Here is a 19,592-nt window from a genome sequence, read left to right as displayed (position 1 = left end):
CCTACAGATTTTATTTTTTTTCTCCAGCTTTTGGAGTTTTTTTTTTTGTTTGTTTTTTCTGTCCACCCTGGCCATCGGACCTTACTTATTCTATGTTAATTAATGTTGATATGTTTATTTTTTATTGTGTCTTCTATTTTTGTATTCATTTTGTAAAACACTTTGAGCTACATTTTTTTGTATGAAAATGTGCTATATAAATAAATGTTGATTGATTGATTGATTGATTGATTGTGCTGTGTCACAGTTGCGATTGGGTCTAGAACCTTGTTTCTTAACCAGGGGCGGACTGGCAATTAGGGCATTTGGGCAATGCCTGGTGGGCTGTGGACTCTGGTCTGGTCATGGGCTGGCTGTTTCCATCCATCCATCCATCCATTATCCAACCCACTATATCCTATAACACAGGGTCACGGGGGTCTGCTGGAGCCAATCCTAGCCAGCACAGGGTGTATGGCACGAAACAAACCCAGGGCAGGGTGGCAGCCCACCGCAGGGCACACACACACACCAAGCACACACTAGGAACAATTTCGGATCACCAATGCACCTAACCTGCATGTCTTTGGACTGTGGGAGGAAACCAGAGCACCCGGAGGAAACCCACAAAAACATGGGGAGAACATGCAAACTCCACCGAGGGAGGACTCGGGAAGCGAACCTAGGTCGCCGGCCGTTTCATGAAATAAATTTAATGTACCGGTTACTATTTGACATTAAAATTAATTTTCTAAACTACTAAACTTCTAAATACTATCTGTCCGGTACTGTGATTTATATAGTTCTATATAATATATCGTATTGTCATCGAGTTGTTTTAGTTGTCAGTACACAACGTTGCAGCGAATAATCTGGTCAAAACTGCCTTTTGCCGATTTCTGTTTCGATACCGCTACATTTCGGTTAGCATATACGTTATTGCAATTTATTTTATCTCATATCTAGTATTTAAATTCTCCAGTACTAATAATTAGTTTAAATTATGTATTGTGCATTTTATTCTTCTCTTGTCATCGACGTGAGCGACAATTAGTGGTTTTCAGCTGCGATCATCTGTATTATGAAATGAAGTTAAAAAACACAGGATAGGAATTTTTCAAATTAGGACTGAACATTTATAGTTTATCGTTAAGTTCATGGAACATTTCGATCATGTGAGGTTTTCATTATAACCGCGGTTATAATTTATTCCATTGTAAATGAGCAGCTAGGGTACTGGCACTTGGACATGGCATTGACATTTGACATGTACTCTAATAACGTGTAATCCGTGTTACTAAATTTTTATTTTTCATTACATTTTATTTCTTAGTACGTCGTCAAATTTTAAGTTGTGTCTAAACAATAGTGTACAGATTACGTTTGGCAACAGATAGAGTTCATATCATAGGCTCAAGCAAGTAGCGAGCCGCATACTCATCACAAATTTTAAGAAAATTACAATGAATTAATGGGCCGAGTGGGTCGACCTTGTCACCTCACTCGCTGAAGGATGCCCGGGCCGGTTTTGAGACCTGCAGTCCACTCCTGTTCTCAACCCGTGGGGCGCTGGACACTTTACATTGGTCGTCAGTTTAAGTTAAAAGTAACAGATATCCATCAATTGCTTTAACGTTTCATAGGGCTGCTAATTGCTCACTTCAGTCCTGCACCCAGTCCAAGAATCTTTTTGCTCCTGCATATTGGGGAGTTAAAACGACTGCCACAAATCCAGTTCAGAGCAGATGACAGTCTGTTATACACCGTACACTTCATTAAGAAAGCCAACGAAAATGGACCCTGATCCATCACCTCCTCCGAACTCTTCCAGTTCCATATAAGCCTCACAAGATGCATCCCAAAAAAACCTGAAACAAGCAAGAATGTTAAAAGCACATAAACCCAGATTTTCAAAGGTACAGATGTACGTTTAAAGTTGAGTGTGGCGAGCAATGGCGTTATCTTCCAAAAACATTTGGAAACGAGGCATTCTGCTTACAGGAGTAAATCGTTCGACATTTTTAAATGAAAAAATAAATAAAATCTTGCGCATTTACGCAAACATACTCCGTGGTTGTATAAGAAGCCATTATACACTCTGTGTTTAGTCTCGTTATGTATCGAATTGCCAAACATGGTAAAGCGGAAGCAATGGATGAACAGCTCGTTCGTCAATAGAAATCTGGATTGAAATTCTAGACGAGTCACCCGCAGACTATGACATACTGTAGTTCTGTCTGCACTCACTTCACTTACAACTGATTTCAACAAACGTATGTAAATCTGACATTTAAAAGACAAATGTACTCTAAATCTTGAATCAGCATTAAACCAGCCACGTAGTTTTTAATCTACTACGGTCGCTACGGCGTTGTCCCACTTCGTAAAAACTTAGAATCACAAATTGACTTGAAAGTGAACACTTAATTTTATATCCAATAAATACATTTAATTGTTTAAATTATGTTTAGTAATGTGTTTGTCAGAATTTGTTTAAGAATGCAAATTTCTATGGTATTCGGGTGATTATCTGCGTGCAGCTGGGACATTTGCTAACGGCGCCCTCTGCTGAAAGCTTCCGCGTTTCTAGGTTCGACTGAATGAACTTGAACTTTTCATTAGCCAATCGTTAGCCAACGTATTAGGTTGGTGCGGTGAAGGGAGCAACACGCTCATCTATTCAGGTGAGTACACAGAAGTAGCAGAAGCAAATAAGGATGCATATTTCGTTTACTTAATGAATCGAATCTTTCGAGCTATCCGTTTAAGTAAATCGATTTTTTGTATTAATTTGATTCAATTTTAGGCTAAGATGATTAGACGCTGGCGAATAAAGTCTTGTGGTCGATATATATATATATATATATATATATATATATATATATATATATATATATATATATATATATAGCTCCTACAGTAGTGTGTGTGTACAGTATACTATATAAGTGTATATATACAGGGTGGTCCAGATATAATTATGCAATTATGAAAAGGCGAACACATCGCACCGGCTGTCGACTGACAACCGTCTCCCCGGCATTTTGGAATGCAGGGCAGGTGCTGCCATCTATCAAAAACAAAAATAATTTTTTTGTGAATTCTCTATGCAATAAACTTAATAAATTAGAGCGTAATGAAAATTGCATATTTAGATCTGGATCACCCTATACACACGCATACAAACACACATCCCAAACACAAACTAGGGCCAATTTAGCGTCACCATTCCAGCTACCCTGCATGTCTGGTTTCTGTGGGAAGAAACCGGAGAACCCAAAAGAAATCTACACAGACATGGGGAGAATATGCAAGCTTCATGCAGGGAGGAACAGAGGGACGTGAACCCTGGTTTCCTTACTGGGGGCAACAGCGCAACCACTGTGCCACCATGCCATCCTATATATAAAACATGATAATAAGTCATATGGCATTGTCTTGTTTCAGTACACAAAGCATGATAACATTTAAGATGCATAATTAAAATAAATTGTTACCTTACATATAATCTGAGGAGAATGAGAATAGTGCAACTGGGTCTCGAGTTATGATTCAGTTTGGACTCAAAAGAATCAGATAATGGTAATGTGTCTCTTTAAAATTAATCTGTTTCAATGTATACACATATGTGACCAAGAGATTAAAAGCTCGCAGTCAGCAGATGACACAAGCACATTTTTTTAGTGATGAGAGAGAAAATGGTACAGCACTATCAGCCCTTAATTTCAGGTTTAACTACAAATATTAAAACGTGTGAACTTCTTGCTTTAAAAGACAGGGCTAATGATTTAAGAGAAATTTCTAGTGTTACAGCTAGAGATTCAATTTCTTATTTTGAGATTAAAATATGCAAAGGCACTTATAGAAAGGATCGGTTTGAATTACCACCCCAGCAGCAAGTAAACATAGGGCACAAGGCAAGAACAAACCCTGGACAGGGCGCCTGCCCATCACAGAGTGAACACACACTGGGGCCACTTCAGCTAACCTGCTTGTCTTTGAACTGTGGTGGGACACTAGATCACCGGGAGAAAACCCACACAGACACAAGGCAAACATGCAAACTCAACGCAGGGAGGAACCGGCACGCGAACCCTGGTCTCCTTACTGCAAGACGGCAGCCTTACTACAGAGCCACTGCGCTACTCATTTACCTCCCCTTAATTGATACCATTTTATATATTTGGCTAATGAGGGATTCATCTTTCAGTAGAAGAATACTTTAATGCAAAGTTGAGGCGTTGTCAAGATTGGTGTATACAGCAATGTCCCAAGCAATTAAGCAAAATGTATAGGAAAGACAAAAACTGTAACAATAAGTCTCTCATGAAACTTTGCAAGAAAAATGCAATCCCTTCAGCAAAAAGTGTCACACTTTTTCGGCTTGAAGATAGTAATTGGATGGAAGCTTAAAATATCTCAAGAAATTACCAATAATATCCAAGAGGTTTGTTTTAAAATTATTAAATTATACAAAGGGTACAATGTACATAAATAAAACTTTAAATTTCAATGTAATGACATTTAATGTGTAACATTTTCAAAATACCCCTATGCATATATGTAGGAAGTTTGTATGTTTAATGCTTCTTTTCTGTTTTAATTTTCTCAGACATTTTATGCTGAATATTACACCAATAATAATTTACTAAAAAAAACAGATAATAAATTATACATGCGCAGTATAGTCAGTAAGTTTTAAAAAAAGTGAGAAAAAAAAAGGTGAACCCAAATAATTGTTAGAAGTTGGATATTTTTAAACGGTTCACTTTTGTGTTATTTTTTTAATTATACCAAGGAACATCAATGTATTAGTTTTCATAGTGTTTATATATTCAAGCAAATTGTACAATACAAAACAATTAATACTCTCTATTCTGAATGTGATTTACTGTAGTACTAGGGTGTTGTGCCGTGTTAGCCATTATGGATGTGGTGAAAAGTCAAGCAAAATGATACCTTTTATTGGACTTGCTAAAAAGATTACAATATGCAAGCTTTCGAGGAAACTCAGGACGCCTTCTTTAGGTGATTTACTATTGTACTTGTGTAATGAATGACTCCTTCATGAGCTATGAATGTAGCTTGAACTCAAAACAATCGAAGTGAAACGAGTCGCCGAGGTGCATTCTAACTGAAGACCGCAAAAGTTATGACATGCGTGTAACGGCCACAATATCACGGACCGCCCACAACGTCAGTCGTGAAACGCCCCCTGAGTCAGATAACCCTCCCGCAACCGTATTTCCTTTTGTAGTACTGTATTCTTAAGTCTTGCAGGTCTTGCGCATGCGTTTTAAACATCTGGACGTGTCCGCAGACGGCGCTGTTGACATCACGAAAGACACGCGTGCGCTGTAGCATTCCCACTGAATCGATTCGTTCGTGATCGCGAATCGATTCGTATGATCCACTGGAAATAGTAAAAGAACGACTCGTTCGCACCGGAAAAAGGGATAACAGCGGAGTTGTTTTTCACACACAACATCTCGGCGAACGTGTTTCACGAAAAGTGAAGACTCTACTTGATGCTTTCACAATTCAAGGCTGGGTCACGGGTGGCCTTTGTTTGCAAAGTCCGTATCGACGTATGATGCGATTTTTCTAGTTAATATATATGTATTTACAGCATATGTTAGGAGTGTAACAGCTCATCGATTCAAATCTGCGCATCAAGCATAAGAAAGTGAGAGCAAATCTTAAACAGCAATGAGATGACTTCACCGCAGAATGAAAGTGCGAAAAAAGTCAAATTATACACTCCACTGGGGTTTAAGTCCACAGTCTGGAAATATTTCGGTTTCCGAAAAAAAGAGGGAAAAATAGACAAAACGCACGCGACATGTAACGAGTGTCAAATGAACATCAAATATCACAGTAACACGACGAACCTTGCATCCCATTTGAAAAGAAAACATGGCCTCGACCTGGCAGCGACGGCTTCTGTAAAGGTACCTTCGCCTCAAGAATCTCCCACAGTATCAAATATTTTTCCACAAACGTTGAGCGCCAACTCGAAGAGAGCCTCCAGTATAACTGGAGCAATTTCGAAATTTATTGCCAAAGACCTGAGACCTTATTCAGTCATTGAAAATGATGGATTTCGCGAGTTGATACATACTTTGGAGCCCAAGTACGTTATGCCATACAGACAGCATTTTAGCGAGAAATGCATCCCTCGTTTGTTTGAACAAGTGAAAGACAGCGTAAAAGAAGACTTGGATACAGCAGAGGGCTTTGCCATTTCAACAGATCGGTGGACGTCTTTATCAACAGACTCGTATGTAACAGTAACTTGTCACTTTATTGACTCTGACTGGTGCTTGAAAAACTACGTGCTTCAGACCCGAGCTTTAAATGAAGCGCACTCCGACAAAAACCTCGGGGCGCTGCTGAAAGAGACTTGCATCGAGTGGGGGATAGGCGGTAAAAAAACAGCGCTGGTCACGGACGACGCCAGTAACGCGTCCTTAGCTGGAATCGAAGCGGACATCTCCCCACGTATAATGTGCTTTGCGCATACTGTGAACTCGGCAACACAGAAAGGTCTGAAATGTGACAGCGCCGAACGTGTCCTGGACAAAGTGAGGCGCATCGTGGCTTTTTTTCGTCGAAGCCCGACTGGCAGTGCAATTTTGCTGGACAAACAAAAATGCCTTGCAATTCCTGAACATCAGCTGATCAGCGACGTCGTCACTCGCTGGATCAGTACGTATGACATGCTGCAGAGATTTCTCGAGCAGCAGTCTGCGGTGTGCGCGTCTTTACTGGAAAAACAACTGAGAAAAGTGTCGAGCGACTTGTACTCTTTGGAGCCGAACGACATCACAGCTGCCGAGGAGATCGTTAAGGTCTTGGAGCCGGTGAAAACTGCCGCTACCATCATGTGCGATGAAAATCAGCCCACACTATCTGTGATTGCGCCGCTTCTTGCTAAACTGTTGGACCACTTCAAAATCTCAGAAGACGACTCTGCCATTGTAAGAGAAATGAAACATGCAATGGTCAAAGACCTGAGAGACAGCTTCTTAGATCTGCAGCTGATCCTAAATAAAGCGACTGCTCTCGACCCCCGTTTTAAAAAGCTGCCTTATTTGAGCCAGGAGGAGAGAGAGGCCACCTTTGAGAGCCTAATATCAGAAGCAGAAACTCTGTGGCATAAAAAAGTAAGCTTATGCTAATAGCGCAACATACAAATGGCATGTTGTGTTTATTTTCAGTTCAGATGCGGGCTATTTTATAACTTTATTTCTCATTTTATGTACTCAACTGTCGTATACACTTTTAGGATGCATCAGAAATTCAAGAACCAGTCAAGCAGACATCTAATGCTTCACCCCTTGACACGACCTCAGAAACCGTATCCCAGCCTGAAGCACCGGGGGAAGGTATGTGTTAATCCGACCCTTGTTTGCTTGTTGAGGGTTAGTTAGTAAGTTAGTTTACTTTTAGTGTCCACAAGCGGAGATTTGCTTTGGTCCAGTCTGCCACATACAACATGCACATACGGACATGCAAAGCAGGTGATAAAATAAAAACAATTGTGACCAATTTATACATTTAAAGAAATAATAGAATAACTTATTTTGTCAAGATTGGATTTGACCTATTTAACATGTTACTGCCATTGTTATAAAACTATTTCTTTTATTTTTATTTTCTTCCCAGAAGGTTAAAGTTAGAAACAATTACTAAGCAGCATGCCTTGTTCTTTAAAACCATATATATATATTTTTTTTTTGCTCTTTTTTTATACAGTTCTTGAAGATCTAATTATGATTGCCCATAAACAGCAGGCCTCAAAATGATAATTTTACTAAGTTTATTTTTATTAGACAAAGACAGTCCCCCAAACCAGGCCAGAAATGAAAAGTGTGTGCGCTTTCATTATGACCTGCACGATAGTTCTGTAGGCTACTAGTTGAAATGTTCATCTTTCTCAGCCTTGTTAATAAACAGCTGTGCTACTGGTACTTTTGTAGATGTATTGTGTGTTTTCATTAAAGTTCAAACTATTATCCAATATTGTTCCCAGCTGCTCAAAGCTACTAACTCTATCAGCATCTTCTCCATTTAGTTGGAGGTTCTGTTCCTGGCACCACCTCTTCATCCTCTTTGCCTGTTCCTCAAAAGATGCCACAATCAGTTCATTTACATGCACTTGAATAACTTGGTTGTTCACAGAGAGCTGGTTTCTAAAATGCCATGTAAACTCTTATTCTAGTTCAGTGGTTCTCAAGCTGTGGGGCGGGCCCCCCTAAGGGGGCGCAAAGATGTGAAATAAAAAAAAAAACAAGAATTGAAAATATGAAAAATACATCTATTGAAACCAAAACATATTAACTTAAACTACATTCTGATACTAGAAATATAAACATAGAGTTAGATAAATGTCTTTTAAAGTTAAGTAGGTATAATAAAATATGCATCTATGATATATCATTAATTTAAAAAGAACAAATTGGTATTAGTGGGCTCCTTTAAAAAAAAAACATTAGGGGGCACAATTAAAACTGTTATGAAAACTCGGGTCGCAAATACTTAAAGGTTGAGAAACACTGTTCTAGTTAGTGAAGCCAGGGTATTGGTCTCTTAGAAATTGGGTATAACAACCAACCAGCCATTTTCTAACCCGCTGAATCCGAATACAGGGTCACGGGGGTCTGCTGGGTATAACACATGTTCTAATTCTTTACTAGGGGTCTTTGCCCCCTATGCACTTCACTCAAACAACTCAAACCACCCCCCTTGCCAGCGCTACATGCTGTTGTAAAGAGGAGAGCTGAACGCACTCCAAGGAGATGCAGTCCCTTCTCTGAAACCCCTGTGATACAATGGAAAACAAATAACAGTTGTTTTTTTACCTCCTCTTTGCTCGATCAACTGCTGGTTTGCTGCAGCTGCTGTGCCTTGTGATCTGCATGGCGTGCGGCGCTTTGAACGTTTTAAAGACTGTACAGCAGTTGTCCTTTTCTCTCACTGCCATGTCTTTCTTCGCCCCAAACATCCTCAAACACTATTCGATCTCTTTTTGCTGTTCCGTTATTTCACCAATATTTGCCGTTTGTTTGAGCTAATGCGATCTTCACTCTCATTTTTTTGAGACTTTCGAATTTTCCTACTTCCATTATCTCTAACCTACTCTGCATGTGTATGACGGAACTGGTTTCCAAAGGATGTAAGTATGACGTGACTTGTCCGTTTCGCGGGACATGAAAGTGTTTCTCTGTCTCTCTTCAAAAGATCATGTCTTGTCGCAAGACTTTTTTATAATATATATATATATATATATATATATATATATATATATATATATATATATGTATATATATATATATATATGGTTGAATATTTTTACCGTCAAATAATGCAAAGAGTACGCGACACGTGTTTCGCCCTACTTCTGGGCTCATCAGGTGTACACACTCACTGCACCCCCTCTCGGGGAATCGAACCTCGGAGATAGAGGCGAAGGCTCTTGAGTTGCGCCACGGCATGTGATTCGTTTATTTGACAGTATGTAGATCAGGGTAGTTACATTCATGGCATTTGTAGTCTGAATCACAATCTGATTATATGAGTGTTTACCTACCAGGTAACTCTTGTGGTTGGTCTGCGAGCCTGCAAACATCCGCCACGGTGCCCTCTTTCAGTTGCGAGAAACAGATCATAGAATGGTTGAATAGTTTGTGATTCAGACTACGAATGCCATGAATACATACATACATACATATATATATATATATATATACCTGTATATATATATAGGGAGAGAAAGCTGCATTTTAAAGCAAGTTAATATATCCTTTCTTTTGTACCATATTTCCCTTTTCTTCCCTGCTGTGGTTGCTGAAGGGGTATATGTACATGTTCAAAGCATGAGTTGCATTTGTAAACCAACACAATCCCAGGAAGCAGGTGCCCCCTGCTGGACAAAGGGATGGATGTTATTTATTTCACAGCATATGAAGGACTAAACATATTCATAAAAAAAAAAAAATGCTTGTTTTCAGATTAATGGCGGCTCATGATAATATTTAACTTTTTATTTATTTATTCTTTGGTGCAGTTTAATGACATCCGAACATTTTGCCGAAGAAGAACTCCATACATGTTCATGCACATGTAAATTGAGGTTTTTTGGGAAGCAGGTTTTAGTCTTAACCAGGTTACTCCAAATAACACAGATTTGTGTGTGTAGATGCCCTCATTGTTAGAGGTGTCAGTCAGGGCGGTATCATCTGCAGACTTTGCAGCTAAACAATTTCTGTTAGATCCTCTCAGGTTATAGACATTGAAGAGTATGGGGGCGGTCACTGTGCCTTGTGGAGCTGCTATCAACTTATAGTGGACTGTAGAAATGTAATTATCTCGCTTAAGAACCTGCTCCCTGTTAAGGAGAAATTAAACCATAATCCATAGGGTGAGATGGGATGGGGATCCATTTGTAACACCTGCAGTTTATTATAAAGGATATCAGGGTTCAGGTAGTTAAAGGCTTAAGTAAAATCAATAAGCAATATTCTCACAAAGGATTGGGGTTTCTCCAAATGTATATAACTGGTATGAAGATCAGTAACAACCATATCCTCCAGTGTATGGTGCTGTCTGTAAGCAAACTACAATGGTTCTAAAGAAGAACTGACCTCTAAAATAAGGTGAATAAGAACCAGCAACTCCTAGCACTTTACCAAGTGTAATGTGAGGGCCATTGGACAATTATCATTTAATTGTATTGGAGGGTAATTTTTTGGATCTGGCTGGATGTCAGAGGTGTTCCAAAGGGTGAAATGCCATTCTGCATTTTAACAATTAGTTATTAATGTTTTCTGGTTTTTTTTTTATATCATTTTAGAATATATTTCTCCTCCAAAGAAGACAAAGACACTAACAGACCTCTTTGGTGATGATTTCTGTACTGCTGACCCCTACCAGTCTATGAAGTCCTGCAGGCAAATGGCCCATGCAGAGGTTCTAAAGTATAGAGAGACCAAATCTCTGATTCTGAGTGGTAATGCACTGTACTGGTGGAAAGGCCACCAGTCTGATTTCCCACTGCTGGCCAAGCTTGCAAAAACATATCTTTGTATTCCTGGAACAAGTGTGCCCTCAGAGTGGGTATTCAGCACTGCAGGGGACATTTTGAATTCACAACGAAGTGTTCTGTCTCCAGAGCATATGGATCAGTTAATTTTTTTGAAAAAGAATCTCTGAAAGACCCAGCCACACAAAGCTTACTACACTAGTATAGAACAAAACAATAGACTGCATTTTATGTTGTTTAGGAAACCTGAATTTCCCTGACAGAATGAATAAAGTATCTGTATATCAATACTTATTCTGTATAGTGGTATTATAGTCTATCTATTATATAGTGCCTTTCATATCTATCTATCTATCTATCTATCTATCTATCTATCTATCTATCTATCTATCTATCTATCTATCTGTTATATAGTGCCTTTCATATCTATATATCTATTATATAGTGCCTTTCACATCTATCTATCTATTATATAGTGCCTTTCATATCTATCTATCTATCTATCTATCTATCTGTCCATCCTTATTCTGTATAGTGGCTTTCTAGTCTATCTATTATAGTGTGTTTCATATCTATCTTTATATCTATTATATAGTGCCTTTCATATCTATCTGTATATCTATCTATCTATCTATCTATCTATCTATCTATCTATCTATCTATCTATCTATCTATCTATCTATCTATCTATCTATCTATCTATCTATCTATCAATCACACTACTTGAAAACTTATTCCAAGTGTCTGTGATTCTCTGTGGGAACAAAACTTTTCTGATGTTTGTATAGAATTTCCCCTTAACAGGTTTCCAACTGTGACCCAGCCATATTCTTGATGAACTCATTTTAAACTCACAGTCTTGATCCACTGGGCTAATTCCCTTCATACTTTTAAACACTTCAATCATGAAGTCAACTGGAAGAAGGTTCTGTGGTTTGATGAGACCACAGTTGAGCCTTTTAGGCCATCGGTCTAAACACCATGTTTGAACACTGCACATTATCACAAACATACCATCCACAATGTGAAGCATGGTGGTGGCAACATCAGCCAGCAGGGATGTTTCTCTGCAGAAAGCCCTGTACGGCATGTGGGGGTAAAATGAATGTAGCAAAATATGGGAAAATCATGGAGGACAACCAGATGCAATCTGCAAGAAACCTGCACTTTGAAAGAAGATTTGTTTATCATGAAGACCACAACCCCAAGCATAAAGCAAATGCTACAAAGGAATGACTTTAAAAGAAAACACGAAGAGTGTATGTGTCTGAGTCCCAATGTCAATCCAATGGAGAATTTATGACAGGTCTTTCAAAAGGCTGTTTACTCACAATCAACATGACACCTGACAGAGCTTAAGCAGTTCTTCAAACAAGTATTTGGGGTTGCGGGGAATGATCAAGCTGAGAGAGAGAGAGAGACCTGTGAGAACAGACTCAACAGACATGGCTGCCAAATACTTATGCTCTATTCCATTTACCTCCGAATTTGGATCTGGGAATGACGTCACACCCAAGTTGAACCATGTTCCAGTAAAACATTTGGAAAACCACTATGGTTCCATCAAATTAAATAGCAGCTGATGGACAATACTGTGTGTACAACAGACTGAACCAGACACAAACAGAGAGAAGTGCTAACAAACAGTTTTAATGCTACAGCTCTCATGAAAGTTTGCAGTGTATGTCGACATTTTGGACTGACATCATGATCTGAAGTTGGACCAATTCAGACTTGACATACAGACCGAGTTTCTGAGTTGGAAATCTGACTTCCCACATCAAATAAAATGAAGCATTACTGCTGATTTGAAGGGGGTGGATATATATGTACAGTAATCCTTTATTTTGTGTTTAATATTTGGAATTATTTACTTCACTTTGCAGAGATCAGTTTTTATGTTGACATTAAAGAGTCTTTCTCTTTTGATCCGTGTCAAACAACAAAATGGTAAACCTTCTAAGGAAATAAATAACTTTCTATATAGGCACTTTATAGGAACAGGAAAAAAGCCTTTTGCAATTATTTTTCTATGTTGGTCTTAAGTTTGTTTAAAAATATCTAGCTTCATTATTGCTTTAGATGTTTTTTCTGTGTGCAGTTTCCTTCTGATAATTCTGTTAATTTCTTTTTATTTTTTCCCCACAAACCTTAAATATTTCTATGTAGAGAAATTCATTATGATTTTGGGTTATAGTAACAATAAAATGTGAAAATTTCCAAAGGGGTGAAGACTGATGAGCTCATTAATTTGGGGTTTTATATTCGTAATTAATTTAAACACCAGAGATCTGTTTTCACTTTGACATTATTGAGTCCCTTTCTATTGATCTGCGTCAAAAAAAGCCAAATTCAGTCTGCTGTCATTCAGTGTTCTTTTTATAGGCACTGTAACTGTTCTGAAAGTAGGTGCATTTTTCATTTGTATTTACGTCATTAAAAAGTGATGATTTTTTTTTTTTTTATATTTCTGTAACATTAACTTATTTTTTTTAAATAACAGTAACAATAGAATGCACTGCATGTATTAATAGAGCATATCAAATACTGTACATGTTTTTTAAATGTCATTCTGTTAAAATAATGGAATATCATCTACTGTTAAATTCTGCTCTGTACTTGTAATATTATATTGTATTGAGGATTACACGTGTTCTGTTCTGTGTATTATATTTTATTGTATTGATCCCCTTCTTTTTGACACCCACTGCATGCCCAACCTACCTAGAAAGGGGTCTCTCTCTGAAATGCCTTTTCTAAGGTTTCTTCCATTTTTATTTTCTTGTCTTCTTAGAGAGTCAAGGCTGGGGGGCTGTCAAGAGGCAGGGCCTGTTAAAGCCCATTGCAGCACTTCTTGTATGATTTTGGGCTATACACAAATAAATTGTATTGTATGGAATTCAAAATTTTTCCATACACAATATCAGTATGAGACCATTTTAAAGTTTCAAAGCTGTGACTGTATTCTGAATTTATATATTTATGTTCTGTATGTTCTTGTCTCAGGCAGGCTAAATAGGTGACAGTATGTCCCCCTTGATGCAGTGAATATAGTTAAAAATATGTATGCCTGCCTTCTTTGTGGGTACACTTTACTCTAATTCAATTAAAAATGTGCACACGTTTGTTGTAAAGAGATATTCTCCCAATTGTTTAATTATTTTTACTACTACTATTAAAATTATTTATCTGTCCCAGTTCTCTAATAAGGAACTCCAGGACAGGATCCTTCCAAACAGAAAGTAATGAACACCACCCATTAAGCATCACTTTCTTGATGAAACACTGCAATACATTTGTAAAGTTTCCCACCGGTGGCGACACGTCTACAATTTTTTTCTCCTTTTTTACAATTTATTTTTTGTATAGCCCAAAATCACACAAGAAATGCCACAATGGGGTTTAACAGGCCCTGCCTTTTGATAGCCACCCAGCCTTGACTCTTTAAGACAGGGGTGGGCAGATTCAGTCCTGGAGGGCCGCAGTGGCTGCAGGTTTTTGCTCCAATCCAATTTTTTAATAAGAAGCACTTATGCTCAAGTGACACTTCTGCTTCACTTTAGTTGTCTCGCTCGTTAAGATTTTAGACGCTTATTGCTTATTTTAGTCTTAAATAGCTGTAGTCTTGGTTTTTAATTGCTCCTTATTAGCAATAATATGCAAATGACAAAGGAAACCAGCATTTCTCCATTTAGCTTGTTACAATTTACACCTCTGTGTGTATTTATCATGCACTATTGGGTTTAATTAAATACTTGGAAGGAAAGTGAAGAGAAAAAAGTGAAGCACTGAGAATAACTAGTCTGTTTTAGACTTCATATCATTTGGATGATATCCTTAGAAAGGAAAAAAAAAATCTAGGATATGAGAATGACCTGACGTGGCAGAGTTAACGCACTAACAAGCCATGAAATTAAATAATTGACAAGGATTGGTATTTAATTAAGCAACTGGGTTGGAACAAAAACCTGCAACCACTGCGGCCTTCTGGGACTGACTTTGCCCACCCGTGCTCTAAGAAGACAAGAAAAAATTCCCCAAAAAACACCCTTGTAGGGAAAAAAATGGAAGAAACCTTGGAAAGGCAGTTTAGAGACAGGTTGGGCGTGCAGTGGGTGTCAATACAATACAATACACAGAAGAGAACACAAGTAATCATCAATACGATATAATAGTGTAATAGAAATGTTACAAGTACAGAGCAGAATTCAACAGTCAATAATATCACATAAAAGGATTCAGATTTGTTCAGAATACTGGAGACCTCAGCCATCAAGCTGCCTTCCCCTATTGGCCGTTCCACAGCTGGGTCCGTGCTGGGCCAGCCAATCCAATGAAAGGACCCCTCTACCCGATGATTCCTGCAATCCTCAATCACAGATGACTTTACCTTAGATAGGCAAAACAACTTGGCAGGTGGGCCGTGGCACCAAGTGACATATCCGAGTACCGAGAAGAGAAACTCGTGGAGGTGAGGGTTAGTAACAAATTCTAACTATCATGTTACTTATGTTTTAGTGCTAATGACTAACAATAGAGATGCAGTCTGCACAGTTAATCAGCAGCTCTAGTCAGGGTGTGCTAAACTGAAGTAGTGAGTCTTCAGCCGGGATTTGAAAGCTGAGACCGAAGGGGCATCTCTTATAGTAGCTGTACTGTCTAATGAAATTTAGGATTCTCAGTCTGAGCATTGTCTTTGTAAATTTAATTTCCTAATACCGTTGTTCTCCCATGTGAATTTTCTGGTGATATCGAAGATGCTGAAACATTCTGAAAGTGTCTCCACATTCAACGCACTGGTATTGCTTGTCCCCCGCGTGTACTCTCTGGTGGTGTTTAAGGTTCACGTTTTGGTTGAATGCCTTCCCACATTCTGTACACTGGTAAGGTTTCTCCTGTGTGTGGATTCTTTGGTGCATTTTAAGGCTGCAAGCCCATTTGAAAGTCTTTCCACATTCACTGCAATTGAACGGCTTGTCTCTAGTGTGAATTTTCTGGTGACTACTGAGGTGCCCAGCCTGGTTAAATGTCTTGCCACATTCTATACACTGGTATGGTTTTTCTCCCGTGTGAATTCTTTGGTGAATTTTAAGGCTACAAGCCCACTTGAAAGTCTTTCCACATTCGGTGCAACTGAATGGCTTGTCCCTAGTGTGAATTTTCTGGTGACTTCTAAGGTGTCCAGCTTGATTAAACGTTTTTCCACATTCAGCGCACTTATACGGTTTTTCTCCTGTGTGAATTCTCTGGTGGATTTTAAGACTGCCAGTCCACCTGAACATTTTCCCACATTCAGTACACTGGTATGGTTCATCAATGGAGTGACTTCTCTTGTGTTTCCTGATGAGATATACATTACCCAAAGTGTCTGCGCAATCATCAGAGGTGTGCTGCATGTCAAGAAATTGAACTTGTTGTAGCCTTTCCATACCTCCCATCTGCATACAGTCCTTTCTGATTCTAAAGGGTGCATTCTCTTCAACAGGTCCACAGTTCTGATGCCTTTCTTTAACAGTACTCACAGGAAATGTATCTTTCACTATGCAATCCACAGCAACTTTTGGCCTTGATGAAAGTTCCACCTCTGCGCTCTCTTCTTTAACATTCACACATTCCTTATTATGGCTGATGGCTTTCTGTTCCTCCACTTCATCGTCTGAAACCACAGCAATGTCCACTGGAGTATCCACTTGGACAGTATTACGCAAAACCAACTCAGAGTCTTCCTCTTCTGTTTTAACGCCAGGATCTGCACCAGACTGTATGTTTACAGCATCTGAACGTCTCAGTCCGAAGTGAGTCCTGCCATTTGCAGCATGAAAAGTGCTCTCCGGATGGCCTGTGTGAAAAGAAAACAAAATAGGACATTTTCATGTGAGTCACCGATATACCTACCACATCATAAAAACAACATGGGGAGAACATGAAAACTGCACAAAGATAACAATTACGCATGAATTTGAACCTAGAAAGCTGGATACACAAGGCAACAGTACTAATCACCGTGCCTCCATGCTGCAGCATCTGAATTAAATACTGAAACTACGGAACTACAAGTTTGACGGACTGAATTGTGAAACTCTGAACCAGTGCCTAACATAAAAAGCATTTGAGTCACAGTTGAATGGGCTACAGTCAGCACATGAAATGAAAATCTTATGTTGGGTGGATGCCAGGATTAAAAATCTTTTACTGGTATGTCAAAGATTAGTGGAAAAACAGCAAACATGCAAATCTGTGCATGGAAAAGAAAACAGGAAATGTCATTTTCTCTCACTGAATCTGTGTCTTAAAGGTGGTGTCTTTGTGTATGGACTTGTTTGTGAACCATGTGTAATAAGAGAGGCTGTCCCTTTTAGGAATATTAGCCTGAGTGCTGTGCTCTTCAACCTGATGGGTGACTGAATACCAGCTCTGCCCCCCACCAATACTGCATTGGATTAAGCTGGTTTGACAATGGATGTATATTGTGGTAGGACGGCAGGGGCCCTTGGCCAGCCGGGACGCACCTCTGATGGAAGGACCGGGAAAGAGGACATGTTCATGGCAATACCTCCCCCGGAACACGAGAAGGCAAACCCACCTGGGGAGCTTAGAAGCTGAACACTTCTGGAGCCCGTGGTCTCCACCAGGCGGTGTCTGGACAGTTCCAGAGCCCTGGACTGCATCACTTCCACCACATCCAGAAGTGCTGACGGATGAGGATCCGGGAACACATGAAGGACTTCAGGGGACCCTTACAGCACTTCCACCACACCAGGAAGTGCTGCTGGAAGACGATTGGAGAGCACCTGGAGCACTTCCTGGTGCACTATAAAAGAGACTGCCTCACTCCATTCCGGTAGCCAGAATTGGAAGCTTGCAGGGAGAGGAGTGGAGACGGCAGAGGAGAAAGAAAGAAGAAAGAAAAAAGACAGAGAAAAAGGGACTGAGCAGTAGTGGTGTGCTTGCTAACTGTGTACTGTGCTCTGAAGTGAGGAGCGGGAAATAGAGCTTCCCCACGAGAAATTAACACAGTGTCTGTTTCCGGGTTTGGGGAGCTGCACATCCCTGTAGCTTTCACAATATTTAAATCTGAAAGTTTGAAATAAGGAGAGCGGACACGAAAATGTGAAGACTTACCCTGCATTTGCTCCGCTGCTACACAGATGAGTGAGTAGAAAGACAGAGATTTAAATACCTGCTATTGAGTTGCACAGCGGTAACAAGCATTCCAATGGATGAAGAGTCTTGCCTGCGTAGACGACTAATCATTAATATGTGTTATTTGTTAAAAATACATTTCAGTCCTCCATAATGTTTAGGGCAAACACCCCTTTTTCGCCTATTTCCCCTTCTGCTCCACAGTTTAAAAAGACAAATCAAAAAATTCAGATGTGATTAAAGTGTACATTGCAGACTTTCATTTAAGGGTACATGCATACATTTCTGTAGAAATGACAACACTTTTTATACATGATCCCCAATTGTTTCATCTGTAATTTATTCCATATTGTCATATTCTGTAGCTGTGCATTTTGGTCAAGAGCACTCTTCAATATCAACGTGGCAGAGTGGTTCCTCAGAGTGATGCCATAGGGGAGCCATTTTTGGTTCCCAAAACACCCATCCACATGAAGGTTCTAGAAAGAACCTTAATTTATTTAGATCAGTAACAGTCTCCATGCAGTAAATAACCACGAAGAGATGGAAACAAATTTGTGAAATAGCAATGGCTCATGATTTTGAAAGAACTCTTACTGCATACAATAACACAGGGTAAGTCTTAAGTCCAAGTTTTCTTAATTTGTTAGTGTCCTGCTAGGTAGCCTACCATACGGGTTTTTCTACATATTAGGAAGTTTTTCAAAGTGCAAAGAACCCTTCCCAGAAAGAAATTATGCTTTAACTTAATATTCACACAATCTAGTAATGATCCAAGAATCAGCATTTTTAACAAGTGAGAAATGGCAACAGGAAGGTCACATCCATATGCATACGACCTTAACAAAACATAAACAAAGAAAAAAATAAATCAATCCCTAAGTAAAAAATATGTAATAACTAGCTGATTTCCCAGTGGCTTTGCTCAAAAAATAAAATGTAGCATTTATAAAATAAGTTATTAAGTAGTAAAACATTTTGATAAAAGAATTTGAAGAACATATAAGAAGCGTATACATTATTAAAAGTAAAACATTTCCATAAGAGAATTTGAATGATATATAAGAAGTGTATAAATTATTAAAGAGTAAATCATTAACATTTAAGAAGTAAAGATACATTGAGTACTACTGCAGTGGTTTCGGGTAAACTACCTGCTTGACAACGTTGCACTACGTGCCTGTGATTTAAGAGAAAAATTATTCTGAGAAACGTGGACGTTGCCCTTCCGTGCTTAACGGGCAGAAGGTCCAAACAATTCCCAAGTCCAATACTTTACATGAAGAGGTCGGTACATCTTCTTAGATCCACTGCATCCACTGAACAGGATCATCTCCAGACAGAGGAGCAGCTTCAGCGACAGACTGCCGTCACCATCCTGATCCACTGACAGGCTGAGCAGATCGCCCCCACCCCACACAATGCA

At 39.1% G+C, this 19,592-nt stretch overlaps 2 protein-coding genes across 2 annotated transcripts in view; one reads left to right on the top strand and one right to left on the bottom strand.

Annotated features, from left to right (window-relative positions):
* Positions 1 to 5,320: 5,320 nt before the first annotated feature.
* Positions 5,321 to 11,387, top strand: LOC120528048 (E3 SUMO-protein ligase ZBED1-like). The gene is made up of 3 exons (XM_039752024.1): positions 5,321 to 7,145; positions 7,268 to 7,367; positions 10,835 to 11,387. The coding sequence occupies exons 1-3, from the start codon at positions 5,694 to 5,696 to the stop codon at positions 11,191 to 11,193; spliced, it is 1,911 nt and encodes a 636-aa protein (XP_039607958.1). The 5' UTR covers positions 5,321 to 5,693; the 3' UTR covers positions 11,194 to 11,387.
* A 4,212-nt stretch (positions 11,388 to 15,599) lies between these two features.
* The window catches only part of LOC120528043 (zinc finger protein 345-like), a 55,553-nt gene continuing 51,560 nt past the window's right edge, over positions 15,600 to 19,592 (bottom strand). Inside the window, exon 5 of the mRNA XM_039752018.1 lies at positions 15,600 to 16,331. Within this exon, the coding sequence (XP_039607952.1) occupies positions 15,736 to 16,331 (596 nt within the window). The 3' untranslated portion in view covers positions 15,600 to 15,735. The remainder of the gene's footprint in view (positions 16,332 to 19,592) is intronic.

The sequence above is a fragment of the Polypterus senegalus genome, chromosome 4, assembly GCF_016835505.1.
Source record: "Polypterus senegalus isolate Bchr_013 chromosome 4, ASM1683550v1, whole genome shotgun sequence".
NCBI lineage: Eukaryota > Metazoa > Chordata > Cladistia > Polypteriformes > Polypteridae > Polypterus > Polypterus senegalus.
This window is presented reverse-complemented; position numbering and strand designations above follow the sequence as displayed.